At 33.0% G+C, this 21,465-nt stretch overlaps 1 protein-coding gene across 2 annotated transcripts; it reads right to left on the bottom strand.

The window, feature by feature from the left end:
- Positions 1-5,853: 5,853 nt before the first annotated feature.
- LOC101262957 (uncharacterized) lies at positions 5,854-19,547 on the bottom strand. 2 transcript variants are annotated; one of them, XM_069288685.1, is made up of 10 exons: positions 18,962-19,179; positions 16,465-18,848; positions 15,139-15,280; positions 14,959-15,041; positions 14,420-14,658; positions 13,768-13,854; positions 12,188-12,287; positions 9,229-9,439; positions 8,139-9,078; positions 5,854-6,216 (listed from the first exon to the last, which is right to left on the bottom strand). In XM_069288685.1, exons 2-9 carry the CDS (start codon positions 18,829-18,831, stop codon positions 8,225-8,227), a joined length of 4,083 nt encoding a protein of 1,360 aa, XP_069144786.1. In that variant the 5' UTR covers positions 18,832-18,848; positions 18,962-19,179; the 3' UTR covers positions 5,854-6,216; positions 8,139-8,224. The 2 variants fall into 2 exon arrangements, with proteins under 2 accessions (XP_069144786.1, XP_004247326.1); XM_004247278.5 differs by having other exon boundaries at positions 16,465-19,547.
- Positions 19,548-21,465: the final 1,918 nt, after the last annotated feature.

Genomic DNA, 21,465 nt, shown 5'->3' with positions numbered 1-21,465 from the left:
ATTTAATAAATGTATTTTTCTTATTTATTAGTCTAAAAAATGATGTATTGTATTGTATTAAGTGAATGTGAGACGATGCACATCTATTAAAATAATTAGAATATAAATTGAACATTAATTTCCATTACTGCCCTTTAAATTATTCTTGTACATATGAGTTATTCAAAGTAATCTTATAAATAAGATAACTAAATCTTTTGAAATTATTGTATAAAAAATATAAATGAGGAAAAAAACAGAAGAAATTACCAATAAGTTTATCGAACTATTCACTTATTTAAATTAGGGAAAAGGGTCAAATATGCCCCTAAACTATTTAAAAAGGTCTAGATATACCCTCCGTTTAAAATTTGGTTCACTGATGCCCTCGCCATCCAACTATTGGTCCAAATATGCCCTTATGGACGTTAGTTGTCATGTTGGACATATCCAACTCATTTTTCATTTCTTTAAATGCCACATGGAATTGACATGTCATTTTGGCCTTACCACATAACATTTATATGAAAATGGAAAGATATTCGGACTCATAAACAGCTAATCCGATCCATAAATCAATCCCCTTTTAAATAAATTATCCAATATATTTTCAACAATTTTATTTAATTTTTTTTTTGATAAATTCCAAAAATGAGTAATTGATTAATAAAAAAATAGAAAAATATGAAAAAAGTATAAAATTAACGTCAAAAATTCATAAATAATTATAGTGACCTTAAATTCAATTTAAAAACTTTTTTTAATTTTTTTTTGGTAAATCCCGAAATGAGTAATTGATTAATAAAAAATATGAAAAAATATAAAATTAAAGCTAAAAATTAAAAAATAAAACAGTAACCTTAAATTCAAAAATTTCAATATTTTTTTAATTTTTTTGACAGATCCCAAAAATGATTTTATTAACAAAAAATATGAAAAAATATAAAAATTACGCAAAAAATTCAGAAATAAAAATAGAAAAATATTAAAAAAATATCAAATAATTTTTTTTTTGAAATTATTGAATTTAAGTTTACTATATTTATTTGTGAATTTTGACGTATATTTTTTATTTTGTTTTCATATTTTTCCCTTTTTATTAAAAAATAACTCATTTTCGAGATTTGCCAAAAAATATAAAAATTTAAAAAAAAATTGTAGATTGAAATGTTACTATATTTATTTGTGAACTTTTGGCGTTAATTTATATTTTTTTTCATACTTTTCATAATTTTTATTAATAAATTACTCATTTTCGAGATTTATCAAAAAATAAAAAATTTTAAAAAATTGGAATGTTAGATTTAAGGTTACTATATTTATTTGTAAATTTTTGGCGTTAATTTTATAGTTTTTTCAATTTTTTTTATTAATCAATTACTCATTTTTGGGATTTACCGCAATAATAAAAATTAAACAAAATTGTTAAAAATGGGTCGGATAGTAAATTTAAAAGGAGTTGATTTATGGGTCGGATTAGGTGTTTATGAGTCCAAATATCTTTCCATTTTCATATAAATGTTATGTGGTAAGATCAAAATGACATGACAATTCCATGTGGCATTTAAAGAAATGAAAAATGAGTTGAATATGTCCAACATGGCAACTAACGCCCATAAGGGCATATTTGGACCAAAAGTTGGACGGCGAGGGCATGAGTGAACCAAACTTTAAACGGAGTGTATATCTAGACCTTTTCGAATTGTTTAGGGGCATAATTGACCCTTCTCCCTTTAAACTATGAAAAAATATGTTAAACAATTACATTAAATATGAAATAGAGAAAGTATTAAGTAGTAATTTAACTTTAAAATATAGCAGAATCTATTAAAAACGCCATTAATGAAGTTAAAAGGATATAAACACGCTATGTTTTTTATATATATTTTTTTTTATACGTGATGTTACATTTTTTAAAAGTTAATTTAATTAAAAAAAATTAAATACACTAATTTGATATTTTAAATAAAAAAATAAATATTTAAAAATTATATAAAAAATAAATTGAAAACCAATATAATAAAAATATCTTTAAAAATTCATCAGAATTTTTACAATTTAATATTAAGAATAAAAATCATACTAAATAATAGTTGACGAGAAAATAATTATTATAGTGAAAATTTTTTTTTTTCCCAACCAAATAAGGCGTTAAGTTAAGTGTTGTGGAAATGGGAGAAGACTAGGTTAATTAAGTAGCGGCTAGTAGGCTCCAGCCTATACCTTCTTTTTGGCAGGCAGAGGACAGTCTCCCCCAAAAGCCTTCTACTTTTTCATTTTTGGGTATCGTGATTTTGCAGTACTACGCTAACCCCACACATGCAAAATCAACTAATTAATCGATATTCTATATTATATTTTCTCCGTCTCATTTTATATCATATTTTTTTAGTTGATATAATGTTTAAAATAGAAAGAGAGAAGAAAAACAAGTCTTTAAATATCTATGTTATTGAGATTCAGTTCATTCAAGATAAAAGAGAATTTTAAAATTGAAGTTTTTGTAATTATATAAGGTGATATTTTTTTCAGGACAATCTAGAGAAAAAAAAGTGTCACATAAAATGGAACAAACGAAGTCATAAGTATTACTTTGGAGTCTCAGTTTATACTACTTAAGATAAAAATAGTTCGTTTTTATACATCATATTTGCACTCTATCACGATTAAATTTGAGTTCACATTTGAAGATCTCACATCGAGGGTAATTAAATTTGTATTCTCATCAAAAAGTTTTGTATCGAAATAAAAATATTTCCTTATAAAAAACGATTGCATACTCAAAAAGATTAAAACTCAAAATCTTTAATTACGAATGAAAAAAAGAACTTACCATTCCAACACAATGATATTCCTTTTTTTTCTTTTTTGTTGGAAAGGACATATTATATAGTTAGGTTCTAAATACTGAAAGATTTTAGTTGAGCTTGTTTCAATATTTAGTGGCAAGTGATTATGTGCGATTGCAAGATTCTATCGCATTATAATTATTTCTAATTTAATTTTAAACGTTTTTAATTTTTAATAAAATAATTTATAATTATATAAATTTTTAATTATCATTTTAAATTAAAATTTTATTTTAGACACATCATATCAAATTAAACGACACCATTAATAATTTTTTTGAGAATCAAGGAGACTCGGACGAAACTACAACTTCTGGCCTCCAGGGATAACAACAAAAGCTGTGGGCACACATAATTTATTTTTGAAATTTAAAATCTTTATCCGTTAAATTTCTTCTTTTACGAAAAAAGAAATAAAATAATAAATCATTGAAGTTTTTGTCTTTGGTGCAGTGATATATGATAATCTTATACAGCTAGCCGTACAATATAGATATAGATACATACATACATACAAAATAAGTTTACTCACTGACACCATGTTATATAGTTTCATCAGTAAATTATTATTTATATACCAAAAATGTGATAAAAATATTCACGAGGTCACTTTATATATGGCAAATACATTATGACATTTTATTTATTTGGCGTGCTTTTGTTTCACAGAAAGTGCAAACAAATAAATACATTTGTGATTAAAGTCATATATATTCGAATGAAACTTTTTTACCTGAATTTCGCCTTGGTAGTCGATATTCATATCGAAGTTCGACTATTTAAAATTCACGTAGCTGAAGGCCTTATTTAAGAATGAGCACTCCCTATCCAAAAAAAAATTACATTTAAAATTTAAATTCGAGACATCTGATTAAGAAAGAAACAGTCGTGTCACGCTATATTTGAAGGAACTAGTTGGGCAGCTTCAAGACAAAATTTATATGAAACAGAATCTTTGTTTTGTTTTTCACTTTGATATTTTGCTGTTTGGGTGTAAAAACATAATTCATCTACTGTTATTGTTCAAGATTCTGTCATGCACAGTAAAATGCATGTGCTATTTTAATAGTAGATATTTTCTAATTCAAAGATGCCAATGCCAGTGAAATATGACTTGGTTTCTGAACACAAGTTGGGTTATTATTGGTTTATAATTTTACAAATTATTAGTATATTATATGGCCAACTTAATTGATGATGGATATAATATTACGTTATGATGTTCACTCATATCATGTGTTAGTCTCATGTGATCGTCCTCTTCTTCTTTTTTCCGTTTCTAAAATTCGTATTGATATTTGATTAATTTGAATTGAATCTGTAGAGAACTCGTCAGGAGGAAGGCCTTCTTGTCAAAAATATATTTATTAGAAGTGCTTCTAAAGAAATTACTTATGAAGAATTATAGTTTGTATGATAATAATAATAACATTATTATTATTTCAATTTTGAAATAATGGAAAATAGAACATGTTAAAGATTTTTTAGAAAAATTTCCGCCTTTTGTCCAATAGTAAACCAAAATAAAGCAACACATCGCACCGTCATAATCCTTCGAGATAATATTGCTCCTCCCTTAATTAAAAGTTGGATATAAAAAAAGTTGATAGAAAATGTCTTTCCAAATGGAACCTTTCGCGGCACAAATCCATTCTATCGAACACCAAACCAAAAGAGGAGAAAAAAAATCTGAAATAGATTCAAACTTTAACCGAAATTACTATAACGATCCAAATTTTGGAAAGAACCTTTTACCCTCTGCACTATTTAATTGTGTATTTTAAAGCTATAAATGCGTTCACGTAGACATAAAAAATATCGCATAATTATATATAATAATGTATTCACATGGACATACCTTTAAAATACACTATTAAAAAGTGCAAGTGATAGAAGAAACTCCATAAATTTTGATATCATAACAAGAGTTTCAACCAAAGTTGAAATATTTTTGAGATTTCTTTCCCCAAAAAAAAAAGCTCACCTTTTTTTGTATTTTATTTTAATTTTAGAAAAGCAATCCCAAATTGATTGATCTATAAATTTTAATGTGATGAGAAAGATTTGTACTGATTTTCCCTTTTCTGCCTTAAGGACCAATAAATTCATCATACGGAAAATATGTTATCATTTCCTCCAAAAATGACTAAGGTAGGAGTAAAATCTAGAGAGCACATAAGTAAACGTGTCTTATGTGGCATAAAATGCGTAGAACACCGTATAGGACATCACACAATACATAATGTGTTTACCTATTTCACTTTTTACAAGTTTAAATGTCTACTTATACACAGTCAAAGCTGGAGTGCATAAACGTGAAGTGAGATCGAGTTAAAAATCACACTTGTGTATAATGTCCATTCGCATAAAAATCCATATTGATACATGATTTTGGTAACAATGGTTAAACAAGCCTCTAGCACAGAGTAGTTAAGAGTGTGCGACCCAAGGGATTGAAGCATCAATCTCACAAAACTAAGCCTCACACATGAATCTCGACAATACATGAGCTATACTATACATGGCAAGTCATCAATCTCGCACCAAAAGTTCCACACTATTGAGTAAAGCGCTCCCTAACAAAGGGGACTCTATACCCAAAAGAACTTAAACCCGAGAGCTCTAGTTAAGAATCAAGGAGTACTTACAATTCTACCACAACTCTTGTTAGTCAAAACCGATGAATATATTCTTGTATTGTTACCTTCTCCAAACTACCCACTTCTCACTAGTTCTCACACTCTAGCTCACCACACTTGGTCAAACCAACCATTACACTACACCTACCTTCCTCTCAAACATGAAATTTTTTCTAAATGACAAATCTAAAACTTGTCAACTACATTATTGACGCTGTTGCACTATATCTCTCCAGTAAGAAATTCCGAGCGGAAGATCGATCTTAAACCATCTCCGGACAAAACCAACTTCCACAAAAGTTTAGTGATAGCAGAGAAAAAAGGATAAAGGGAAAAAATGCAATGCAATTGAAGTTATTACCATGGAAACGATACTACAGAGCAAGAAGCAGAAGGAATGGTCTCATCATTCAATAAGCTACGAAAGGTTTCATCATTCAATAAGCTACGAAAGGTGCTTTAGAATGACATGAAATACATACCTCAATAAAAGCATACATCTACGCGTAGTTATAAACAACATCCAAATCCAGTGTGTAGGTCAGGTCAAATTATCCTTTATCCGCTGCCATGTAGTAGGAACCATCTACAACTTTCAACCGAAACGAAAAAAGCTACTCAAAAACCATAGCACCGAATATGTTCATGTCAATAATTACATGGAGGAATATACATTTCGCTTAGTCAGTTGTCGCTCAATTAAAGATCAAAATTAGCATATTACATCTTCAAAAATCTACACGACCTACCTGCAACACAAACAGAAACTCAGAGCTCAACATAAAATTCAGAAATCAACAATCTCTAGAAAGAACAAACTTGGCAAATACAAAACACTGAGTTATAATATTGAAGAAGTATATTATTGAATTGTTGTTGTCTACATTATTAGAAAAAGATCTTTTTCATAGATACTACAATATAATCGGATACTATTTACTATTCATACATCTATGACTATTCCTATTTCTATTGATATATATATCTATTCCTATTTTAACATTCCTTCTCAAGCTAGTGCATACAAATCATATGTACCTAGCTCGTTACAAATGTAAATTAATAAGGACCGATGAGGGGCTTGGTGAGATATTCACTTAATTTCACAAAATAAAATTAAACAAGAAAGTCACCGAAAAATTAGTTGGAATATGCTCATATGTCGGAGTAATAGATTTGATGGCTGAAAGTGCTCACTCTAAAAAATAAAATTATTTGGATAGGGTTGGAATAATGGTACAACCAAACTAGAATATGGGTAGGGTTGGATTGACGGCACAACCATGTTGAAAAAGAGAAATTATATGGGTAGGGTTGGAACGATGGCCCAACCCCTACACAAATCAGATTTGAGGAGTCACCAGAAAGACAAGAATGGAACTACGCAAATCAAATATGAGGAACTACCGAAAAGACGTGAAAAAGTAGCTGGAAAAAATCCATGATACTACACAAATTAATTAAAAACGTAGTCCAAAGAGATGCACAGTGCTACACAAATTAGATATGAAAAAAAAAGTAAGTCACCGAAAGAATGGCCTGGTGCTACACAAATTAAATACAAAAAAGTAGTCACTGGAAAAATGGCAATGCTACATAAATTAAAAATGAAAAAGTGGTTACCAAAAAAATGGCACAGTGCTACACAAATACCAATGGATATGGGGCAAACACAAACAACCCTAGAAAGTCACCGGTAATTGACACACGATGACCTAACTGACTAAGTTTTTCCCCTCTGAATATAGGGTTCATGCATATATCATTGGCGCTACTTTTGTTAACATACTCATTTGCCAGATGGGCGGCATATATGAGAATTAGCCACCCGCCTACAAAGGTAGCTCTATGATCCTCTACCAAAATCGTCGAGACTTTGATACATGTGAGAAATATTGGAAAAGAATATTATTGAATTATTGTTGTCTACATTATTACAAAAAAGACCCTATTTATACACACTACTATATAATCCTTTACCAAGTAGGATACGATTTACTATTCCTATTTCTATGACTATTCTATAACTATTCTTATTCCTATTCTAAGTAGGATTGTATATACATAATTCCTATTCTAACAGCCATGACACTAAAAAGACGAAAAGACAGTAACCTGCCATGTTCAGAAAGGCACATACATATCTCAAACTTTGGTTTTATATGGTCAATTATATGGTGACGGCCTTCAATCAGAGACTATATAATAGCTTCTAACAAACCACTTATACTTGGACTTTGGGAAGTTGCTACAAGTTGATTAGTAAAAATTACTATTTGAAGAAACTAGAAAGTACTAGGCAACTCTTCAATGCTGGGGAAACGGGAGGAGCCCAGAGAAATTTGGACATTATGACCAAGTCATCACATGGACCACTAGGGAGGGAGAGAGACTAACGAGCCACTCATGTCGTCCAGAGAGATAACTTATATATTCCAATAAGAATGCTATATGATGTATACAGATAAGGTATATAATTGGATCACTGCAGAAAATAACACATCTTTGAAGAGCTCTTTCGATATAAACTTTGTATATGGTTCGCTATCATGTTAAATAGCTTAGAGATTAAAAGTCTAATAGAAAAACTAAACAATTCATACACCATTGACTGCTTCACAAAACCATGTCACTTTAAGGAAAAGTCTAAAGCCAATAGAAATGAACTTACATATCGAGCATCCTTCTATTATAGCACCACAGGAGCATCACAGGTACTCATACTGCCGCAGAGTTCAAAACCAGACAAACTACTAATTATGAACAAGACTCCAATTCCTCAGTTGATTTTGCAGACAACTGAGCTACATCATGGAGAGACTTTGAATCAAGAGACAGAACATGAGCATCCACATAAACTTCCTTATGGTCATTCATGTTACTTCTCATGACTTCATGAGAAGTTTCTTGACTTGCCAAAGGAGAATTCAAGCAAGAAGAGTCTGAGGTAGATGTTTTATCACAAATATAGCCATTAGAAACAGGTAGATCTAAAGAATCCGCAACTTTTTCCATCTGATGGGAGGCTTCGGAAGTAGCTTTTACCGAACCAGTTGAATCACACATCAAAGCAGACGTCATTTCACTTGAAGCAATTGTTTCCTTTCCTGCAGGCACTTCAAGTGTGTCACATTCATTTCTATCTTGCCAATCTACAGAGGATGTCTCCTGGCAAACCTTGTCAACAGAATCGGAGTCATTATTCAGACGCTTAACCTCTCCTTTTAGCTGACAAGTGACAGCTTCTTTACTAACATCCATACTGTGAATGGCTTTCTCCTCATGAATTATTGATATAGGTGCCACAGGAGAAGAAATTACTGTATTGCCTTCCATCCCACTTACACAATGTTGATACATCTTTATCCCATGTTGTTCATCTGTTACATCAGAGGGGATAGTTCCGTAATCAGGTTGTGCAGAAGAGCAATTAGCTATCCTTTCAGTTTGATGAGCATCAGGTCCAGAAGCATGTGAAGGAAGACTATTTCTACATTCCGACATATCATTCAAGACACCATCAACTATATCAAGACTTGATTCAACAGGGAAAGTAGCACCTTTATCATCCTGGTTGAGCTTGACTTCAGAGATAGCATCAGCATTGGACCCTGAAAAATAGCATATTACTTTAATAACTCCAGTCCTCGGGCACATATTGAAGCTGATTTGTTATTTCAACTTAATAAGGCATCATGAGAAGCAAAGAACTTGAAAAGACAGAGCATTAAACAAGTACAGCATCATTATATATCAAATACCTGTTGAAGTAACTTGGCCTTCACTGGACTGATCCTTCAATAGAGGCTTCTCTAACATATCTGTGCCCGGGAACACTATCATACTCATGTACTTCATTTCCTGTCTCTTTGATTTTTCAAGGGGTTTGAAACCAAAAACCTTCGTCCATGTTTCATTAAGTTCTGGTATAGCAGGTATAACCAGCTTCTCAACACCCAGAGAACAAAGCGCCTGACAAGAATTTCAAGAAGAAAAGACTTCAGATAGGTACTTAAGAGCAAAGAAAAACTCTTTGGCTCCAGAGACTAGAATACATAAGCAAGTTAATCAACTCCACATTTCCATACAAATAGCATAGACTTCATGCATGATAACACTTGTTACATCTCATGATGTCATAAATATAGCCGCTTCACCTCTTTTTCCTCTACCTAATGACACCAAATCTATAATTCATAATCCAGATTATAGTTTGGCCTTGGCAACTAAAACAGAATTCTGAGCACCAGTTTGAAAACTGAGGCACAAGGGAGGAAGAATAAGAGAGATAATGATGATTTCTATGGATGTGAACATGTGGTACCTTCACTATGTTCAGGGGATCTTATATATCGACTCAGATCTGCAAGAATAGGTCAGAAAGTAGAATCCAGACCCATACACTGGTTACAAGAGCACTGCTAATGTCAAGAGGTTCAAATTGTAAATCAATCAGTTCGATAGGAAAAGGTTTTGCTGCAAGGACTCATTGGAAGGCTTTTGAACAGTAAATAGAGACAGAAAAACAGTTATATGTTCTAATGAATTTTGGATTTCAAAATGTACAGCAGTATACTAAAACTGGACCTGATTTTAGGCCTAACTCAAATAATAGCTGTAAACAATTAACATTAACATATGCAACACTTCTTTTGACACTGGTAACATGTATTCATCAGCATCAAGGGAACACTGGCCACCTCCAAAAGTGTAAGTACAATATATGCAAGACTTGAAGGGCAAATTACATTAACCTCCCCCGAGGTCTGCTCGAATCACAGATATCTCCCATTTAGTTTTCAAGTTTTGCATACATCTCCCCTGTTTTCAGACTTCCGTAGCATTAGTCTCAGCCAAATGATGGACCTTATATTTAAACAACTGATTGTTTATCAAACCTGACATCCTAAACATTAAAGATGCCGCCAGGATTTTAAAAGGCAGGGGCATAAGGGGAGGTGAGGTGAGGCAATGCATTTTACTTAATACAAAAAGAGATGCAAGCCCCGAGGCGTAAGCCTCATAGTTCTTCACATATTTCAATTTATAAATCAACAAAATGGCACAATGACACAAGAAAATATGAAAAATACAGTAAACATTCACGAAAATTGCAAGGAATTAGAAAAGCTCCTAGAATAATGCAGTTGTAGTGAACTTATCATGAGATACAAATTGACAATAGTCTTAACATTCAAACAACCAAAAAAATCACAGTTTCTTAAATAATATTATCAGACCATATGTTTTACCTTTCTAAACCAAAATAATTTAATCTTAATCAGTATAATAATTTAAAACTGACTCTTTCAGGAAGAAATATGAAGTATCTTTCATACAGTAAAATAATAGAAAGTCTGATACTTTTGAGAGAAAGAACGAAGTCATGAAAATCAACAGCAAGCTTAGTTGCTTGGACTCGGTGAGGGTGTCCTATAAAGGTGCAGATCTAGCGGTCAGATCCTTCAAAATCTATATTTTAAAAATCAGGGGTACCGTTATGGATTTAAGGATTCAGCTAAAAATAATTTAAATATCTATAGATAGAGTTATATGTCTAAATTATGAGACAATATGTGGAAAACTTACTTGGTATTCTGAGGAAAAGATATTAATCAAGAGGAGAATTCTAGAAGCTGATGCAAGGAAAAGGACGGACATAGAAATTTATATATATAACGTACTCCATCCTCTTCAGTTTCACCTTAGCTTTTGTTTTGATTGCAATAATCATTGTATCTGTCCCGAATTCTCCATTGATTTTGGTCAAAGTATCCAATATCAGTTGACCAAATCCAGTATGAATCCCAAACTCATGTCGTGTCAACACGTGTGCAGCACAGAAACTGAAGAGTGCATGCAACTTAGATTGCAAGTGAATGTGTAAAGTTCCAACTGTCTATATTCAGAAGAAATTTTCTACTGGTGTTCACCCTCGTAATGTTCTCAATCATAAAATAGGCTGTTTTATGGCCCATTATTTGAGTTATCTAAATTTTCTATAGATGATTAGATCTTTTACTAGTAATGTGACTTCAGAATTTGAGGGTGCTAATTGGGGAATTTGACACATGATTTGCTAAGAACTATTGTGTCCTGAACGTTGAGCAATACGCATACTTAAGGCGCACAGTCAAGCGCTTGGGGCATAAGCCTCACGAACACATACATGTGCCTCAGGGTGTTTTACAAGTGCCCCATCAAGGGGCGAGCCCCGACCAAATCCCAAAAAACCTTTTAGAACACTGGTCGCAGCATTTATTCCTAAAAATTTACCTGGAAAAGGTTTTTAAAGAAGATTACAAATGATCAAATAAATATATGACCTTTTATTTATAGAAATCATTTTAAGAAAACATCGACTCTACACAACTGTCATCAAATATCTACCTCCAATGCAAAAAAAAGAATTGAATAAAAGGCTTCACTAAACAAAAGTCCTTCAAGATTCTTGATCTATTTTAGTATATACTTTGTTTGAAAGTCAAAACTATCATACTTCAATACTATTTTTTGAATAATGAACTGGTAAAGTTTCCAACTTCTTTTTAAGCACATAGGAAACGTTCAAGTCAACACATTTTGTATACCTCGTCCATCATAGAAAATAAAGGTGGGTTCTAAATAAAAGGGTAGGCATATCAAATCTTTACAATGAGAAGTAGCATGCCACTTTAGAAATGTCAAGAGGCATCAAACTAGCTTATTACATAATCATACCGTTTCAATCGCTGTGAGAAGCCGACTGCACATACGTTGACGACGATACATATATCGGGTTCCAATGAATGGCATCTCAGCAACTTCATTCCCGTGAATCCTACGTAAAGAGTAGAATTATTTCCAGTTGTTATTATCACAATCCTTGAATACAAGAGAGAGTCAAACTAAAATGATACTAGATACCACTACTACAAATTTCTCCATAATTCATTTAGCACAAGAGGAGAAGTGGCAAAAAATATTAAGTACATTAAGAGATTGCCACATCATCAAACATCAATTTAGAACATGAAGGTCGACGTTGAAAAGTAGTATGTTACATCCCTTAATGGAATACTATATCGCATGTGCCTAGCTTTTGTTCTAGGCTAGAAAGTACGCCAGCCAGTCAACCAGTTCAGCCCGGTACTTTTAGATATGATTTAGATTATTGCCATGCATAGCTCAGCAAGAGTAAAACCTCTTTCTATGTTTGGTAACTCTTTAATTTCTACTTTCCACATCGCATTTTTAAGACCACAAGACTCAAGGGCATTTTGGTAATTTTACATGTGTTAAGATTAAAACCATAAGTTTCTATAGTCTCTTTATCTTCTAAAACTCCATGTCAAGTCAAAATCAACCAAACAAACTAAAACGGGGTTGCCTATAGTATAAAAGATTATGATGTTCTTTCCTGCCTTCCTGAAGGGCAAAGATATCACAGCATACAACTAGTACTTGTGGCCAACTTCTCAATTCGCCTGGGATGGTAACTAAATATCAAATAAAATAAATTAGGTAGTTTGGCCATTTGAATAACCTATTAAGTTTTCACCTACATCAATCACAACTTTTACTGATTCTACACTGACTATTCAAGAAGGACGAGAATCACTCATATTACAGCTGTCCATTCAAGTGCCTCCAGAATGCTAACTACGAAAAAGTAATATGTCAATTAATCAAAACAAACCTAGCCACAACCAAACCAAATACAATAACCAAGTAATCCATAGCAAGGATAGCCTAGATCATATTATCACTAAGTATCTTTATTGGGACCATTCTTCTAGAACAAAGCAGTAGAACTTTTCTGGTATTGATGCAACTATTTTTGGATGTTGAAGGACTGAGGCTCCCAGTTTCTGCCTATTAATATGCACGCGTCCTTGAGGCATCCCTTTCTGGGCATAGAGCCGTCAAGTTTTGGGACCTAGGATGCTCAGAGCTACCACAGCAATACCCAGCTTTTCAGTAATAAATATTGCAGGTTTCCAATTAACAGATTCAGTCATAATAATTCACTTGATTCTTCAGCTGATGCTAAAAATGCTGCCAGAATTCAAGTTTGCTTCTTCACTGCTTATGTAGCGGAAAAGACCTCAACCTCCAAGCATGAGGTTAGGGGATGGAGTCATTATGGGAGCAAATGTGAGACAGAGCCACTGTTGACTCCTAGACAGGGGATTCCAGGTGTGGTGCCCAAAAAAAAAAATATGCTTTGGTCATGAAGCACTTGGATGCAATACAGAATTATGATCACTATGAATAGAAAATACTCCAACGAAGACTAAAAAACTCCAACAAACACTCACCTTATGGATGCAGCACAGATAAGTTCATCACCCTTCTCAAGAACAATAGTATAGAACCCTTTGTAGTTCAGCCGCCTAAAGTTTGACCTAGTATCAAAAGAGGAAAATAAGGATAAATTCTTCATAATCAACTTATAGAAGAAAGATAAGTGCCTTAATTATCAACCATGTACACCATCACTGGAATCATTTAGTGTTCAACTGTAGTATTAAAAACAAGGACAACTTGAAAATTTTTGGTATTAAGAAAACTGAACCAAAATTTAGAATTCAATGAAAAGGTATAGATAGTATTTTCAGTGGAAAAAACTAAAAAATGATATCACATCAATATCATCAACATGACCTGATGATTTGAGTTAACAAGAAAAAAGAAAATTAAAAGTTATTAGCTTGAGCAGGGGAATTACTAGTTGTTCTATCGCCATCTGGACGAGACTCAGTGATCCAATAATCAACAAACACTTCCACACTTCATATCTAGAACTAACAAAAGAAACAAACTCTATATGGAATTCATTAAATGGCATCACTTTTAATCAAAGCATGAGTAGACAGGAACAGAAAAAGTCATAATAGCAACAAATTAGTTATGTCATCACTTAATATAAATTCATGAGAACATATCATCACAATCTTCAGAGATGCTCACCCGCAGCTATAAACAACACTCTGAATTACATTGATTTTACTTCGCTGGTCAACAATGGGCACAAAACACTCATTCATGATGGAGAAAGCAACAGCTAACTTGCAATTGCATTCTATGTCTACTAGATCGTCAGTCAAATTTGTATCCCTGCCAAAATCACGATGTTGAAGAAGTCTCCAACAAAATCCTTCATCCAAGTCATGCTTTACACCAAGAAGCACCTGCAGGCCTTCAAAAATCTGTTGAAGAACAGGTGAGATTATTTCACTGCATAGTGCATAGAAACTCATATGTATATGTATATACAAATTGCATAAATATAATTTAATCTCAGTCTGAGGAAGAAAGTTCTAGATAATATACATGCAGGAATACATCAGAGGATTGGAGAGCGATTTGGAACTTCTCTCTTCTTTTTCAACAATTTCATTTAAGTGCATGTGACAGACAAATGAACTTAAATAACTTCTTCAAGGCTGGAACAATGTGAAGTAGAAGTTGCAAAAACTGCAATCTATTTAATTGGACAAGTACAATACCTTCTGGCATCCCTTTCCGCAAAACGATAGATCTTTAGTATCAAAACCGAGAGCACTGTCACCGGGGACACAAGGCAAATGGACTGCAAAAGCCAAAGCAGATAAATTTGTCTAGTTCATCGAATTCATGTTACAAATTTAGAGAAAAAAAATAACTAACAAAAGAGGATTTGAAATTACATTTTCCCTCACACAAATGGCATTTTAACAACTCAGATACTGCCATGCCATCCTGCACATCATTTTCTGAGGAGTTTCTGACAACTGTCCCACAGAATTTGCATGAACAATAAACACATCTCCAATCTCCAGAAGGTAACTTCTGCAACACATTCAAAAACAATAAGACATGCTTATGCTCAACAATTTTATGAGTAAAGGCTAGTTTGGATTTAGATGGAGACTTATCCCTGCATGTATCTGGTGGACAGTGAGGAAGGAGAGAAATTCCAAGTGCTTTGAGGGCACAGAAAATGATAGGCAAAAGATTAAGCTAGATTTTATCTTACTGCTTTGTTTTGGGTATAATCTGTTCTACTCTAATGACACTATTTCTATCATTGATGTCCTTGATTGATTATAGATAGAAATATGAACATTCTAAAGTTCCAACTGTATATATGGTTTAAGTACTACCTAAGTACTGTTTGGATAAAATACACAGTTACTATTCTCTAAAAGAGCCCATCTGGACTGGCTTATTTTAGGTGCTTTTAAGCTAAAGTAGTTTTAAAGCATTTTTGCAGTGTGAGTAAAACAAAAAAAGTGTTTTTAAGCCAAAATACAAAAATATTCCCAACTTATGGCTTTTGGCTTATAGTCATAAGCTCATCCAGACATACTCTAAGTTAGGAGAGTACCAGGGATTACAATTTGAAATGACCAACTATTCCTTTAGCCAGCCATCTAATAGGTGGTCCAAGAACCTCCTTTTCTCATTCTTACAACCAACATCCATGACTTATAAGAGTACAGCTGGAACTGAGGCAATACTTTTTCCTTTTGATAAATAATATGAAACCCAGATTGTAGCAGCTGAACAAAAACTCAAGCCACATTTTCAATACTGGAAGTACTATCTTCTTGAACAAACAAAAGAATATGCAATATATTCCCATGAACATACCTAATTCTTTCTACTGTTTACACTTCTGTTTTGATCTTTCTTTATATGGTAAGCCTTTCTACACTATCCAAGGGCCAAGCAGTGGATTTTCCACTTTGCTCCATTGCTAACTCTCTGTTTCCTTTTGAACCTAAATCAAACCTGGAAGAGGTATGGCACTAATCTATACAAAATCTTTACAAGGAAATCAATTAAGATAGTCTTCCTAACATATATTATCCAAAAGTAATATATTGAAGAAAAAGAGCATTGTACTCTTTTCAGGATTAACAGAAGTGACTAGAGAATATTATCATATTCTTTGAGCATAGATTGAAGTAAAACTAAGACAATACAAAAGAAAGAAAACACGGAACGAAAGGATAGAAGAAGAGTCTTACTTGAATATCTAAGCAGCTCTGGTGGAAAGTTGAGGGGCAACTATCACAACATATCAAGTCACCCCCATCTCCACAAATGTTGCATGTATCATCATTGGGGTCATCACCAACAATATCCACGGAATGAAATGCAATAGGATCAATTTCTTTCTGCTTATTCCATGAGTCTACTAGACATTGCAGAAGAGACTGTCCTGACTGCAGAATCACATTCTGAAGTGGCCTGCCCAGCTTACTTCCAGCATGAGATTCAAAATCAGCAAGCTTCAGTGTCTCACCACAACAGCCACAACAAATTCCATCTCCCTTGATCTTTCCTTCATGCCTCACTTTTTTTCTTCCACCATAAACGTAGTGCACCTGAGCATCACACTGAATAACTCCTAAATCAATCATCCACGCTAAAAGAGTGCGCTTCCCATCATACAGTATAAACTCATCACCATCTGAATCAACCCCTCCCTGAGAGCTACGAGCCAATAGAGCACAGGGCTTTCTGCGTTTTCCATCTTCTGTATTTGGTCCCAACTTTTTTCTCCGTACTGCCACATTTGAGTTGTATCCTGTTTTGGAACCAACACTTCCTTTATTATCTGAGTTGTTTTTGGCAGATAGCTTCTTGGATAACTTCTTGTTGGTCATTTTCTTGCTCATTTTACTTCCAGCATCTTTTTTCTTCTTTTTTCCCTTGATCTCTTTGTCTTTCCTAACTCTGAACAATGTGCTAAATACCTCCTCCGGAATAGGAGTAAACGCAGAATTAGTCTTATCGTCAGCATCCCCAGCTTCAACTTTCTGTTTGAGCTTCTTGTATGCCAAAGTGACTGACCAATGTTGCCTTCCTTCCGGATCATAAAAAATTGCATCACTATACTCTCTCGTTAGCCTGGGCCTGTACTCAATATTCCAACCTGCCTTCACAAGCATATCAATTATCTGATTTCTAATTACCTGCTTTTGTTCCCTAAGACCCGATTCCATCACCTCAGGCTTGCTTCTTTTCAATTTACTTTTCTTCGCACAATATGGATTACTGCTGAGCCTTCTATTATGACCATCTTTAGGACCCTCATAATTAGCTTCATCATTTGCTTGATCAGTGTCTTTCTCCTTTCTGGTGTTAACCACCCCTTCCACACCACTTGTCTGACTAACATTTAGATGTTTTGAGCTCCTAACAGAACCATCTGCTTTTTCATAATTCATGCCCCTCTTGGGGCCCCTCGATTTATTCGTTTGGCTACTTGTCAGACTGGAAATTTCATTTCTCCCTTGCATCTTCGTAGGTCGTCCACGACGGCCCTTTAGCTTTGGCCTTCCCCTCTTTTTCGGGGTTGCATTATCGTTTGCCCTAGTCTTAATTATTTTTTCAGAAGGATCAATCTTATTATCTATTTTTGGACTGGACACACCAGCATCCTTCACTTCAAAAACATCCTTCTCGCCATCAGTCACTGCCAGTGTCTGGGATCTCAAGACCCGTTTAAACTGACCCATAGGGTTTACCTTCTGTCTTTTCACTTGATCATCATCATCAAGACACTCAATACCCTCCACTTTCATTCTTTTCCTCCCTCTGCCTCTCCTTACAGGCTTAACCTCACACTGATCAGTTCTGGCATCAATTTCTTCATCGTCAGTGAATTCATCTTCGTGCAATTCAGTATAATCCACTTTAAGTCTTTTCCTTCCACTGCCTCTCCTGCCAGGCGTATCCTGACCCTTAACATTGCTTTCATCAACATGCACTTGGGTACTGGCATCAATGCCATCCTCCACCTTCATTGTTTTGCCACCTTCAAAACCTACCAAATCATCACGTCCTTCCTTAGTTTGTCCTCCCGGTGAAGAAGCAACCAACACCTTCTTTTTCCTCCCTCTCCGCCCTTTGCCCTTTGTGGCATCACCCTTGCTGTGTGGCTCACCAGCTACATTGTCCTCAATTTGACCCTCTTTGCCATTTCCAACAGCAGTTCCCTTATCACACTTTTTTTCCTCAGAAGGACTCAACCCACTTGACATCAAACCCAAACCCTTCTTCTCAAGCTCCAAATGAGCTGAACCCACCACCCTCTTCGGTCTCCCTCGTCTCCTCTTAACAACAACTTCCACTACATTCTCCTCCTCAACCACCTCCCCAACTTTACCAACACCTACCTCAACCTTATCACCCTCTTCAACATCAACAATGACACCTTCAATTCCATCTTCATTCTCACATACCTCCTTAACAGACTCATTCAAATCAAGATCTTGCCTAGAATTCAAGTCAATCACAGTCAAATCAGTCTCCATCAGCTCAGACGGATCCCTATTCAAATCCAACCCATGTTTCTCTACACTACCACTTATCAACCCCTCATCCATTCTTGATCCTCTTTTCTCTATCAACCAAAAAAGACTAGATTTTTACACAAACCCCATCAAATAAATAACCACAAAAACCCCTAAAACAGTACACCCAATTAATTCAAAAAAAAAAAAGATTTCAGCTCACCAATAAATCTTCAAGGACCATGAAATCGGTGAAGCAGAGACATCATAGAAGATTTTGAGCTTCAATTAAAAAGCGTTAGATTTGGGGTTTTAGTGAGAGAAAGAAATTTGTGGGTTTTAGTAGAAATTGGCAGAGACTGTTTGAGAGGAGAAAAGTGGGTTTTCTTGTATTTTAGTACAAAGTTTTGAGACCATTTTTTTTCTTTTTTTTACGTTTTCGAGGTAAGAAGCTAGAAGGACTAATTGTAATTTGGGAGGGAGAATCGATTATTTTATTTTATTTTTCATTTTCCCTCCATTTGTTGCCTCTTTTCCTAAAATAAACAATAGTCAAAAAAAATATTTATTGCTCTACCTAATATGAACAGCCTTGGGATAATATTTTGATTAATAATGTTGAAAACAAAATTGAAGTATAGTTGAATACTTGAATTAATGGCAAAAAACATTAAAGAAGTAAATTACTTCTTTTAATGATTAATTACTAATTCTCCAAATTATTTTTTAAGATTTAAAATTAGGTTGCTCACAATTTGAATGAAAATCGATTCAAATAGAACCAATTATTTAAGTAAATTAATTTTTATTTTAATATGTGTATTACGATTGTTTTTTAAAAAAAAAAATCATATAGTCTGTGTATTTTCAACTTACAATGTTAACATTTATGTGAATTACTATTATTTTATAATTTAAATGGCGAGTAAAATCAAATTTAATTTAAAAATGTTAAAAGGATTTTTATTCTTATAAATCGAAAGTAATCGAGTAGATTTAAATGAATGTCGAAGATGATAATTAAAGGGAAAAAATTATGAATCCCTCTTTTTTCAGGATGAAAGGTCATGGAGTACTTAAGGATGTTAACCTCTTTTAGCATATTAAGAATGATCTTACATGATACTTTGTTATAAACTAGTTTTGTGACAATATTATACTTAATCACTTGAATTAATTATTTACTATTATTGACTTAATCTTGATTTTTTGTATGTTATATTCGTCATTAGTCATTATGAACTATCGTAATCTAATATTCATTGTGTGCTAAAAGAAGAGGGAAAATTTTTGAATGTGTTCAAATGCTTGTTTAATATATTAAAAATGAAAATGTGGGGCAAGAATTTTTGACTTTGGAATTGTTGTTATTTATCTAATACTATATATATATATAAGAGTGTTTGTATTATAAAATTATTATTATTATTATTATTATATATTTCCAACTTTCTATGAAGTATAAATATAATAAATATCTTATTTCATGGAATAAAGGTTGATATATAATTTTTTTATTCGACGTTCGATATTTATATTAAAGCTTAATTATTTTAGATTCACACATAAAGCCCCATTAAAAGAGTAATATTTCGGTTCAAATTTTTTCATACTTAAAACTTAAACGTAAAATTTTTCGTCAATAAAAAACTAACTCATCTGCTATATCATATCGTTTAGCCGTTTGAATATTGCTATCATGAGATAATCAAATTCAAGAAAAACACCAAAACTAGGGGCAAGCCCCTGGTTGCTACCGCTAAGCTAATTAATTAATTCACACTTCCACAAAAATAATATTTCTATGTTTTGTTTACTCTATTTCAACTTATGTGTTTTGTTTTTTATTTTTTAAAAAATATACTTTTGAAAAGATTATTTATTTTATCTTTATTAATTTTTAATTTTATTAATTTATATAATATGTTTAGATTTATAAGATACACATATTTTATAAGATATGAATCATTAAAACTAAGATGCATGAAATAAAATGAAGGAACTAACTTCAACAGCTTTATAATAAAGTCATGTTATATATTCCTTGCATCCCATTTATTTGTAGTGATTTTTAAAATTAATTATTTATTATTTTAGATAATAAAACAAAACTAATTCTGTTATAAAATCAAGTTCATAAGAATATAATCATAAAGAGAAGAAGACAAGAAAAGTAGATAGAAGAAGGAGAATTTTCTTCCTATTCAAGTGTATGTAAGTCTCATACGTATATCATACAATAGTGAATGAACAATCCTATTTATAGGTTGAGAAATCACTTCAAAAGTCATTATATTAGGTACCATAATAAATAGATACATCTTATCCAAAAAGGTTCATGAACCTAGTGAATATAGATGGTTGTTCATGTACCAATTTTATGGACTATCCACCCATTCAATGGATTTATAACACTCCTCTTTGGATGTTCATAGATAATGTGTCTCCTTAAAATCTTACAAGAAAAACCCCTGTGGGAAATAATTCTAGTGAAGGAAAAAGAGTACACATACCTTTTGATACGCACTATTTGTTGCCTCATTAAAAACCTTGCCAGGAAAATCCAGTGGGAAAAAACTTCGGTCAAGGGAAAAAGAGTGCAACGCGTATTATACTCCCCCTGATTAAAACATCACTTAATTTCTTGTGATGATGTCTCCAATCTTCCCACATTGTGGTTGGTATATTCTTTTTCAAAGAAAAATCACATATTTCTTGAATATGGCG

Source organism: Solanum lycopersicum, chromosome 9, assembly GCF_036512215.1.
Source record: "Solanum lycopersicum chromosome 9, SLM_r2.1".
Taxonomy (NCBI): Eukaryota; Viridiplantae; Streptophyta; class Magnoliopsida; order Solanales; family Solanaceae; genus Solanum; species Solanum lycopersicum.
This window is presented reverse-complemented; position numbering and strand designations above follow the sequence as displayed.

Excerpts from the sequence above, each read along its gene's own strand:
- LOC101262957 (XM_004247278.5), bottom strand. The coding sequence starts at position 18,831 with ATGGATGAGGGGTTGATAAGTGGTAGTGTAGAGAAACATGGGTTGGAT. Across the intron at positions 15,042-15,138 it reads CCATTTGTGTGAGGGAAAAT|TCCATTTGCCTTGTGTCCCC; the intron begins GTAATTTCAAAT and ends TGGCTTTTGCAG. Across the intron at positions 12,288-13,767 it reads ATCTGTGCTGCATCCATAAG|GATTCACGGGAATGAAGTTG; the intron begins GTGAGTGTTTGT and ends CTCTTTACGTAG.